Here is an 11799-nt window from a genome sequence, read left to right on the forward strand (position 1 = left end):
CTACGTGCTCGCTCCCAATCGCTCCCAGGTTCCCCCTTCTGCACATGCACATTCAGAGTGTTTCTGTGGCCGTGAGCCTCGGTTCCAGCCAGTACTGACCGATGGCGAGTCTGACATAATGAAACTGGAACTGTTTCGGAAAACAAGCTTTCTGAGCGAGGCCGATCGCAGAAACTGTAAACAGAGCCGTGCACGCCGGAGAAGACGAGGACGCGCTCGCACGCTTCCGCCATTGATAGGCGTTTCCTGGGAGAAGCAGGAGAGCAGGTAGGATGGTCTGGAGCACGCGCGTTTTTCAAAAAGTGAGTAACAGACATTTGGCTTCGTCTTTTCAAGAAAATCCTACATTACACCTTTAATAGTTGTAATTCTGTGGTTAAAGAAGTTTATAAAATCATTACTGCTCAAGGTTAAAGGGATCTGAGGCTGGACAGGCTTGTCAGCCTGGCTGTGGAGCTCCAGAGAACCCTGGGCTTGTTCTGCCTTTCTTCTGTTAAGGATCCATAGCAGACAGCTGTACAGGTGTTGCGTAGTTTTTTTTAATAGGTTAACAGACTTTCTGTCCAGACAGTTGGAGCTACTTCTCGTTGAGTTGGACGCCCTGTCCTCTCTAGTTTCCCTGCTGAGATCTTTAATGTTTGCGGCTGCTGGTTCTACCGTGGAGCTGTCCTCCTCCGAGTTGCTTTCATCTCGAGGGGAGCAGTGTGGAGCGCAGCGAGGCTGCCGCTCCATCAACTACACCTTCCAAACACACAGCCCAATACACGAGCATGAGCAGAGGAACGGACAGATGGATGAAAGACAGACATTAGAAAGGTTTTCAGTGAAGTAGGTCTTGATCACTGCTGGCCGTCACAGCTGGCTAGCTCCAGCTAACAGCAGGACGTTCCATGTCTTTACTGCAGCAGTGAGCCGGGGGGCGTCCAGGACAGACGCTGAGCTCCTCAGCTGCTTCCTCTGGATGTGGAAGAGTTCCTTCACATTTCAACCTCTTGAATCCAAATCTCGTCCTTCAGTCCTGACCCAGACATCAGGACCAGAGGGGAGGGTGGGGACGTAGACTGACCGGTAAATCCAGAACTCCTACTTTCAGCTCCTTCTTCACCACAACAGACTGAACCGACTGCACCGATCTGCCCGTCAGTCTCAGCGCCTCCACCCATGAACAACACCAACACACCTGAACCGCTCCACCTGACCAGGGTCTCTCCACTGCCCTGGAGAGGGTAGACCACCTTCTTCTGGTCCAGGACCAGGGCCTCAGATTTGGAGGTGCTGATTCTCATCCCAGTCACGTCACACTGAAAACCGCCCCAGTGCATGATGGTCCAGGCCACCAACAGGACATGGTCATCTGCAAAAAGCAGAGATGAAACCCTGTCACTGCTAAACTGGCCCCCTTCCAGGCTGTGGCCCCTAAACTGGGCCTACTCCAGCCCCTGGTCCCCGAACGTGGCCTTCTCTGGCCCCTGGTCCCTGAACCAGACCCCCTCCAGTCCCCAAATCGGGCCTTCTCTGGCCCCTGGTTCCTGAAACGGACCCCACCGGCCCCTGGTCTCTGAACTCGACCCCCTCCAGCCTCTGCCTCCACCTAGAAATTCTGAAGAGAAACAGCGACAAAGGGCAGCCCTGCTGGAGTCCAGCATGCACCAGGACCTGCAGGTCAGAGGCTGGAGGTCAGGCTGGAGGTCAGGCTGGAGGTCAGGCTGGAGGTCAGGCTGGAGGTCAGGCTGGAGGTCAGGCTGGAGCAGCTGGTCACCAGCTGTGCTGTGAACTACACCTCCATGCTTTTCGTGCTCTGAGTGTAACGCCGACACCTCCTCCTCAGGAACATGTTTAATTAGAAGAAACGGAGCCTGATCACACTGACATTGTTTTATTGTAAAATAAAACTGGAATAAATCTGACCAAACAGGGTCAGAGACGTTATTACAGAAGACCAACAGAACCTGTGTGTTAAATGAGACAACCAGAACTTAGCGGTTTGACACACAAGGACATTAAAGTATTTACAGAGAGGCGACGGACTGCTGTGACTCAGATCTTGATGCCGGCGGCCGGCAGGGTGGATTTATCCAAGTCGTCAAAGTACGGGTGGGTCAGTGCATCACGGGCTGAAACTCTCTTCGGAGGATTGTAGATCAACATTTTCTAAAGAGAAAAGACCCACATGATTAGAAAAGAAGCCAACAGCTTCAGCCACAGACATGTGCAGAAGAAGCTGCTGTTTCAGAGAAGTCAGTAGAGTGTGTCGTTCTTTCAGTTCCATTCAGACTTCTGAAGCAGAGCGACTTTCAGCTCGTGGCTTTGTCTGCTCATATCCAGGACAACACTCCAAGAGGAAGACTGAGAAGACGGTGAGGCTTCAGTCTGTCCCCGAGGTCCTCACCGTCAGCAGGTCCAGGCCGTCCTTGTCCAGGTTCTTCACCACCGACGACACGCTGCCACACTTCCATTTGGGGAAGGTGTTCTTATAGTCAGGGAGGCTCTCCACATCAGGCCACACATTATTGTTTGGAGTTCCCAGAGTCCTGCAGAACACAGAAACCAGCGGACCATGAAGGGCATCGTGACGAACTCCCCCTGAGGCTGAACTCAGCTGAGAGGGAAGGCACTGCAGCCATGAGGGAGCTTCCTGGAGGAACTGCACCTGTGAGAGCAGTTTGATTCTCAGAGATCACACTGCCGAACAAGGTCAACCTGTCTCTGCTCCTGCTGGAAAGTCTTGGTTCCTGGTTTCTTGTTCTAACTTTAATAGGAAACACTAGTTTTGGCTTTCAGGACGGAGAACAGGAAACCTTTGATCTTTTTCAATATAACTGCAGGAGCAGCCTCAGAGGTTCTGGTCTGTGGACTGGACTGGAACACACCACTACAGCCAACCCAACCCGGCTTCCACCAAATCCACACAAAAAACTAGTGAGTCGCACTCCTTCCAGCAGGTGTGACGGCAGTCTGGAGAGAAACCCACAAGACAATCTTTTCCTGTCCTCACAACACACACCCAAGATCGGACCATTTCTTTGTGTTCACATCACACAGACAGAATCCTACATTGTGAAATGGGGTACAAGACATGAGACCGTGCAGGTGTGGTCTAGACAGAGTCAACACAAAATTAAAGAAAAAAAAAAAAAAAAAAATGAACACAGGAAAATCTGGAACAAACTCAGACGCCTCTCCAGCTGGCTTTCACCCCCCCATAGCGACCAGCTGTCATCAGCCCAGCTGACGTTCCTTCACCATTCTCCACCCCGAGGCCTCCTGCCTCTGAAGACTGCAGCTTCTTTCTCATGCTGCAGGACAGGCGCTGAGAAAACTACGCTCAAAGTGGCATTTCTGAGTATTTCTGCATTAACTCATTGAACGATAAGCCCGCCAGACGACGCAGACTCAAAAGGACAGGACTGGTTACGTTACAAACCCTCCGGGTCCCGAGCTCGAGCACCACCCTCTGCACCCCGCTGACGGAGGCTCCGCCGGCCGATGCAGCCCGGCGCCGAGCGCCACGGCTCTGTTCAGACCCCCGGACAGAGACGCCACGCCGCGCCGCGCGGTTCGCAGCACTCCGCAGCAATCACGCACCCATTGAAGTCAATGAAGTGGCAGCAGAGCGCCCACTGCCTGCGCGAGTGCTGCGCCGAGCGTCCGCCCGCCGTCGTCCTGCGGACCGCTCTCCACGCTATTTCGGTCCAGGTCTATTTTTGCCGGAGGCGCAGCGGAGCCGGAGTCAATTTCCCATCATGTCAAAGCAGCAACAGGAAACCAAAAGAGAGCAACATCCGTTTTATCAAAACAAATGACTACAAAAGTTGACTTTTTTTATTCCTAGGCATATTATTTATATAGATATATATATAGATTACTACTGAAGCTGTCACACATGTTCTTACATGTAAATAAAAGCGTAAATATACACTTTTATGGATGAGTGTTTTATTTTGAACCTGAACACGCTCTGGCGTCGCACAACAAAGGAGTAGTGGAAGTTTTTAAACTGGAGAGCAGCATGGCTGACGAAGAGAAACTGATCCTGGAGGAACAAGACCCAGAATCCTCTCTGACAGCAGTCATCCTGTTTATAGACGCCAGCAGGAAGGAGAACACTCGGGCAACAATAGCTGAAGGTATTGGCGTGAGTGGTCAGTAAATTGTAACGGTATAAAGTGCCTGTTCAAACATGTTTACATGGAGATCGTCATGGAAACAATCTCATGCATGCGCTGAGCGCATGTCTGGTCAAAAGGAGGAGTGCTGTGGCGCAGGTGGGCGCTCTAGTGCGGCTGCGTGAGCGCTGCGACCGGCGCTAGGGCTGAGCGGTATGACGGTACAACACCGTGTGACGGTGTAAAAGTGTGTACCGGTTGAAATGTTGCCGTACCGTTTATACCGGAGAGAGCAGACGTCTGCAGCTCTCTGAGTCGGTGTTCAGTCGTCTGCGCTCGCTAACAGGACAGCCGGCGCGCAATTGTTTGGGTGCGTTTGTGTTTGTTTCACAGCGCGTCCCGACGTCGTGGGGGTTTGTTCGCTGCGTTTCATTGGTCAGGTAAGCACAGGGTGCCAGCGTCTCCAGGAGAGGTGGGAGCCATGATGGCGGACGCAGAGACTAGCGGCTCCGGGAGTGACGCTGAACACTCAGCTCTTTTTTTCTTTCATGTTGCGATTTTCATTTTTTTTTAAATAATTGAAGTTATATAAACCGGAGTTCAAAAAATAAAATAGGAAAATGAGCAAATGTGACAGTTTGGTTATTGTTAAGCAATTATTTGAATTTGCAGAGGAAAAATAAGACCGTGATATATACCGTTACCGTGATATGAAATTTCTGATACCGTGATATAAGATTTTGTTCATACCGCCCAACCCTAACCTATGCAGCGTGGCACAGGTCGCAGACGTTCCGCAGTATGTGGGTGCTCGGCGTAACGCCTTCAGTCTGGACCCTGGGGGACAGTCTGGACCCTGGGGGACAGTCCACCCACAGCCTTCAGCCTGGACCCTGGGGGACAGTCTGGACCCTGGGGGACAGTCCACCCACAGCCTTCAGCCTGGACCCTGGGGGACAGTCTGGACCCTGGGGGACAGTCCACCCACAGCCTTCAGCCTGGACCCTGGGGGACAGTCTGGACCCTGGGGGACAGTCCACCCACAGCCTTCAGTCTAGACCCTGGGGGACAGTCTGGACCCTGGGGGACAGTCCACCCACAGCCTTCAGCCTGGACCCTGGGGGACAGTCCACCCACAGCCTTCAGCCTGGACCCTTCGGGGACAGTCTGGACCCTGGGGGACAGTCCACCCACAGCCTTCAGTCTGGACCCTGGGGGACAGTCTGGACCCTGGGGGACAGTCCAGCCACAGCCTTCAGCCTGGACCCTGGGGGACAGTCTGGACCCTGGGGGACAGTCCACCCACAGCCTTCAGCCTGGACCCTTCGGGGACAGTCTGGACCCTGGGGGACAGTCCACTCGCTGTGGGGTGGGGTAATTGCAGGGAAATTGCTCATGAGCCCTGCAGAGACAGAGGCCTGGAAAAGGGCACAGGTTTAGTGATTCTGTCTGAAAACTTCATCACAATCTAAACACTCCTGAGGAGGTTTTAAAAAGCTGCTAAAGGGGGTTGGAGTGGGACTTTAAGGACCTCAGACTTTACCCGGTGGAAATAATGAGGTTTGCAAGAGCTGTTTTCAGATTCCAAGGAGCTTGTCTCATGTTCTGGTCCTGCTCTCAGCTCCTGGAAAACCTTTTTTAAAATGGTGTCAGACATTTTGGGCCGAGTCATCGGCCCATCTGATGAACAGGAACCACTTCAACCCAGAACAGTGTTACTGCTATAGCCTCTTTGAGTTCATGGGAGAAAACCTGTAAGACCCACAGTGTCCTGGAGACAACATCAGGACAAGGTGCATATATGTGTGTGTGTGTATATATATATGTATATACATACATATATATAAAAACAGCTGTGCTTTTTTTCCCCCTAAAAGACCACATGTACAAGGTGAGTGGGTCTTGTTGTTTAACCCCACCATGTTACTGGTAGGTAGATGTGTTTGTCCGGCCATGAGGCCATGATCTCAAACAACCTGCGAACCTTTCTTCAGGCTCATCTCTGTCGTCTGACTGGATTTCTCAAGGTTCAAGTAAGCAAAATGACTTCTTTTTTTTTTTTTTGATGATTAGAATGTCTAGAACACATGGATATTTAGCTGTTGTGAAATAGTCAATGAACATGATTTGAGTCTGTGTTGTAACTTGGTTTACATGAACAGAGGTGTTGGATTCACAGACCTGAAGATCCTGAAGAGTTGGTCTATCTCAGAGTCTCCGTGGAAGAGAGGCCTCTTGGTAACCAGCTCAGCAAAGATGGTCCCGGCGCTCCAAATGTCCACTGGAGTCGAATATCGAGGCGAGCCGAGGAGGACTTCTGGAGCCCGGTACCACAGAGTGACCACCTGAGGACGCAGCGCTTGCTTCACTCCAACCATCAGTGACAGCGGCCCGTGCTTCGGCCCGAGTCGGACCGCATGCTCACCTCGTGGGTGTAAACCCTGACAGGAACACTGAACGCTCGAGCCAAGCCGAAGTCTGCCAGTTTGATCACTCCCTTGTTGTCGATGAGGAGATTCTGAGGCTTCAGGTCTCGGTGGAGGATACGGCGGCAGTGGCAGTAGAAGATTCCCTCCAGGATCTGGTAAAGGTAGCTCTGGTGGCGGTGGAGGGTCAGAGGACACGAACCAGTAAAACCATTTGACTGAAAACTGGCAGTGAAGTCATTCACATATTATAACGGTGATGATGAACTTTATTGACATGGCACCATTCTAAAACCTAGTTATGGTGCGTTCCCACCGGACGCGTTGAAGCGTCACGGGCGTTGCTTTTACATTCAAAGTCTATGGTGGACGAGCTTCTATGGACCTAACGCGCGTCTTTTTGAGGGTCGCTTTTCGAGCGTTGGCGACGCGTGTCACACGTGTTGCAGGCTTCAACACCTGAAGTTGGGAAAATTGAACTTTGGAAGCGTCAACGCCGAGCGTCATCCAATCACAGACAAGCACTCTGAGCGCTGTAGAGATGCGCGCGATTTTTTAAAATCAATTTTCAAAACCGAACCCGCCTGGCATCCGCAGAGTAGTGTTTAGGTGTATTGAAGTTGCTTTTTTTAATTTAAAGCTGCTGTAGGCAGGATTTTGCTCGTCAATGCTAATTTTTCTGTGTTTCCTTTGGATTAAATGTTAGAGTATCCATTGATAATCCTTTAGGAGTGCAGCATAACTGCTCTACCACGAGGGCGCAGCGTTTCCATCTGTCTCTGTTCTGAGCTGAAAAGGAATCTGGACAGCTCCAGGTATCTTTGACCAATCAGAAGAGCCCATGAGGCTCTAACCGTGATTGGTCGAGGGGCGTTCGTCGCACGTTCTTGTGGGAGGGGCTTAACTTGCGTGAGGGCGTGATGTCAGAGAAAACAGGACAGGATTGGCTGTGCTGGGTTTCAAATCGCCATCTTAGATGGGTCAAATCGCCATCTTGCTTAGGTAACCCTAAGCAAGATGGCGGAGATGCGGAATCCTGCCTACAGCACCTTTAAGTGCTTAAACCGCAACCCGCCCGATTGTAATTAAAATCTTAATTTTTCGACACGTCATCCGCCTGATTCGCGGTTATCCGCGGGTGCAACCGCAATCCGCGCATCTCTAGAGCGCTGACGCGGGCCAGGAGGTCGTCAAACTGGGCCGGGAGAGGCGGAAGTCCTGCTGAAAGCGAACCTCATCCTCACGCAGCTCCTGGACCAAATGGTGAAATTCGCCTAATTGCGAACGCCGCTGCAGGATGGGATGAACCCAAAAACGTCACACAGGCGCCTGACGAGGCCGTTTTCTGACTTTCTTTATTAAATAAAGCTGATCCAGTGTCTCGATGGGATCCGCCATAGTCAACATGAAGACAGGACACAGAAGCTCCTCCCACTCCCGCCAGTGAGCTGCCGCGCATCGCAAGCGCCGTGTGTAGATGAACACGCGTCGAATTCCACACTTTACACACGTCAACTTTGAGGCGTCAGTGACGCCCGTGACGCTTGCAACGCGTCCGGTGGGAACGCACCATTAGAAGGTGACGTGCACTGCCCCATAATCCTGGGTTAGATGAAGTACAAAGATGAATGTGAACTGACACTTTGCTCATCTTTTACTTGCATTTCTCTGGTTTACAGAGCTGCAAACAACATGGTTAAATTCCAAACACCTCCTGGCTTCGTCCTAATGAAACAGATTCTGAACAAACCGTTTTCTACCATGCTGACTGGCTGCTTGTCCCAACATATCACTTTAAAGACATCCTGGACACTCATTGTTTATTCTTTGGTTGGTTTATCCTTTTAAAGTGCAGCACTGTCTGTCAGGATATTCAGAGCATTTTTCTAAACTCTCGGCTGAAAATAATTGTTTTGCAGATAATTTTCAGAAACATTTGATGCATGTTTTCACACAGAACAGATTTATTCCTGACTCACCTTAACGAGCATGGGATCCATGTACTGGCCGGAGGGGATGGAATCCAGGTACTTCTTCAGATCCATGGACAGGAACTCAAAGATGAGGTAGAGACGGGACTCTTGCATCAGGACATCCAGGAGTCTGAGACAGACAGGGGCTCATGTCATACTTCACGCAAACTTACTCCTCGTGTGGTGTTTCACTAACCAAGCAAAACATGAAGTTACCCGACAGGTGATACTGACATTCCTACACTTGGATGAGTGAAATGCTGGCTGAGTCACATCTTAAGAGGGTTTAGTCATCATGAGGACAGATGAATGTTTTGCAGCACATCACAGTCACACTGCAATGGGTTCATATCAAAAGTCTCACACAGAATTCATTCATTCATTTTCTGCCGCTGGTCCCTTTCGGGGTCGCGGGTGGCTGGAGCCGATCCCAGCTGCTATGGGCAAAGGCGGGGGTATGCCCTGGACAGGTCGCCAGTCTGTCGCAGGGCTGACATATATATACATACACAGACATACAACCATTCACTCACACATTCATACCTAGGGGCAATTTTTCAGAGTGACCAATTAACCTGACGTGCATGTTTTTGGACCGTGGGAGGAAGCCGGAGTACCCGGAGGGAACCCACGCACACACGGGGAGAACATGCAAACTCCACACAGAAAGGCCCTGAGTCCCGGCCGGTATTGAACCCTGGACCTTCTTGCTGTGAGGCACAAGCGCTAACCACTGCACCCCCGTGTGGCTCACACAGAATATTTAGGCAAAACAAACCGACATATGCAGGTGAAAACCGTCACTTCGGAACAAAACACAGATCTGTGCTGCTTTACATTCTCAATGCAAACCTGGAAAACAAATAGCAGCACTACTTGACCAAAATCATCCTTCGCAGTACTTCCCTTGGATTTGAGACACATGAACCTGTAACGTGAACATTTCTGTTCAGGGAAAGAAGAACTGGGTTTGCCTGTAAAGCCTAACGCATTCTGTAAGTTAAATGTATTCTGTAGTGGACAGAAATCTTCAGAGAAAATCCTTCTGAGATTCCTGAAACAATTAGTGCAATGCGAGCGATTTCCCATCAGACGTGTTTGTAAAGTGTCAGACTCCAGATTCTCCAACGGGACAGATGCAGTGCCACAAACCCTCACCTGCAGATCACAACTGCTCAGCAGTAGGCCTGTGCGGTATACCGGTTTGTACCAAATACCGGCCTTTATTTTCATTATATGAATTTTTGATATACCACAATACCGGTGAACAGCCCAAACAACGTCCGGAACGTGCGCGGCGGTAAAGTGTTTCAGCAGGGAGCCATTTCACTGCTGCACACCAACAACACAGCGTGCTGTTGGCTGCCGGCGAGAGCTCTCAAAGTGAAGCACGCTGTTTACCCAGAGGAACCGATACCAGAAAGAGGAGCCACGTCTGTGGTTTGGAAGTTCTTCGGCTTTAAAAGGTCGGACGTGGACCAAACAACCATCTTTTGCAAATGCTGTGGAGCAGAAGTGGTTAGCCGGCGGTGCTAACACTAGCAATTAGCTTCACCACCTTAGCCGAAGACACGTTTTAGAGCACCAGGAACGTCATAAACTAAGATCCACAGCCTCCACATCCACAGCTCAGCCTGCAGCAGCAGCCAGACGTCCACTCAAGACGCGTTCGCTAAAGGGACTGACTATGAGGAAAAAAGCAAGCGGCGGGTCGAGATAACGATCGCAATCACACAATCTGGACATGGAAAAAAAATGATACAGTCCTTATGACAGTCAAATGGGTGATTTAAAGTGAATCAACTGCAGTCATTATTTTCTTATTAGAAGAAAATTTGTGTAACGGCACTCTTGTATGAAAAAATACCTTCAAATACTCTGAAACCAGTATGAATTAAAAAAAAAGCCGTGATATGAAATTTTTGGCATACCAGCTAGCCCTACTCAGCAGCTCTCCAGACAACAACATGTGGAAACACTCCAGATGTGAACTACCAGGGACATAGGAGCGTATTCCAGCACAGTGCTGGAATATGCTCCTATATCCCTGGTTGTTGAGCATCAGGATTTTTTCGGTCTGAAGCTGAATGGGAAATATCGTTAAAATGGTAAGAAAAACTGAAATTAAATACATCAGATTTCTAGTGTGAATGTGTGAAAAGAAGCTGCTCCTCCTCTTCCTGCTGTTTCTTCAGACTCAGAGGAGCTGCAGCTTGTTAGGATGTGCAGTATGAAGGAACCGTGCTTCCTGTGAACGCAGTCGTACCGCACGACGTTGGGATGTTTGAGCTCCTGCAGCAGGGACACCTCCCGGACGGCGGTGCTGGGGACTCCTTCCTCCTCGCTCTCTAAGCGGATCTTCTTCATGGCCACCACCTGCCCGGTGGCCTTGTGTCTGCCCTTGTACACGACCCCATAAGTACCTGAGCAACACACCGTGAAAAGGATTCAACCCTGCATTTCCTCACCACGTATCTGTCTTAATGTTGAATGAATCCGTTTACCAACCTTCTCCAATTTTCTCTATTTTCAGGTAGTCTTCCATTATTCCTGTAGAGCAAAAACACACTTCAGGGTTCAGGTTTAAAAGACGTCTTCATGCCTGCGAGACTCTTCCAGGGTTTAATGAGCGACTGTTGGAAATACACACACACTCAGCTCTCACACTAACTGGTGTGTGTGTGTGTGTGTGTGTGTGTGGTGTTTAGTGGAGCTTTGGAGAACCTTACTGTTCACACAATTTAACGCTCACAGCCTTGAAACGTGTAAACAAGAGGCGCAGCTCCGGGTTTTCCTCGATCTGCAGCGGACAAAGCTGTCAGCTTATCAAACTGGCGGCGCCTCGCAGCGTGTAAAGCCCGCTGGTGTGTCTGAAAAGTGAAGTTACCTCGGAGTGTGTGTGAAAAGTGAAGTTACCTCGGAGTGTGTGTGAAAAGTGAAGTTACCTCGGAGTGTGTGTGAAAAGTGAAGTTACCTTCTGCTCGTCCACGGACCGTCCTGTCCAGGTTACCGCTTCTAAACTACTGTTTGAAACGAGCCGCAACGCAACAACGGTTCAAAACGGACCAATCACAACACGGCCTCCAGTTTGAAACAGCCAATCAGCGGAGGGGACGGCTGTGACGTAAGCGAAGCGGGAGCAGAGGCGCAGCGTAACTTCACGAACGTGAGGGGGCAAAAGTCAGCAGTTATTCAGGTCACATACACCAACGTGTAAAAGACTGAAACGCGCTGATAAAACACTGACAGAACAAAACCGAGGAACTACTGCTTCTGAAACACATTTCTGAAATA

At 50.2% G+C, this 11799-nt stretch overlaps 1 protein-coding gene across 1 annotated transcript; it reads right to left on the reverse strand.

Moving 5' to 3' along the window:
• Positions 1-1866: 1866 nt before the first annotated feature.
• On the reverse strand, positions 1867-11514 carry cdk1 (cyclin dependent kinase 1). Its single transcript, XM_030106381.1, has 8 exons — positions 11480-11514; positions 11014-11055; positions 10772-10928; positions 8512-8635; positions 6532-6702; positions 6288-6451; positions 2390-2531; positions 1867-2151 (listed from the first exon to the last, which is right to left on the reverse strand). The coding sequence occupies exons 2-8, from the start codon at positions 11048-11050 to the stop codon at positions 2038-2040; spliced, it is 909 nt and encodes a 302-aa protein (XP_029962241.1). The 5' UTR covers positions 11051-11055; positions 11480-11514; the 3' UTR covers positions 1867-2037.
• Between the last annotated feature and the right edge of the window lie 285 nt (positions 11515-11799).

The sequence above is a fragment of the Salarias fasciatus genome, chromosome 13 (assembly GCF_902148845.1).
Source record: "Salarias fasciatus chromosome 13, fSalaFa1.1, whole genome shotgun sequence".
In the NCBI taxonomy this organism is placed as follows: domain Eukaryota; kingdom Metazoa; phylum Chordata; class Actinopteri; order Blenniiformes; family Blenniidae; genus Salarias; species Salarias fasciatus.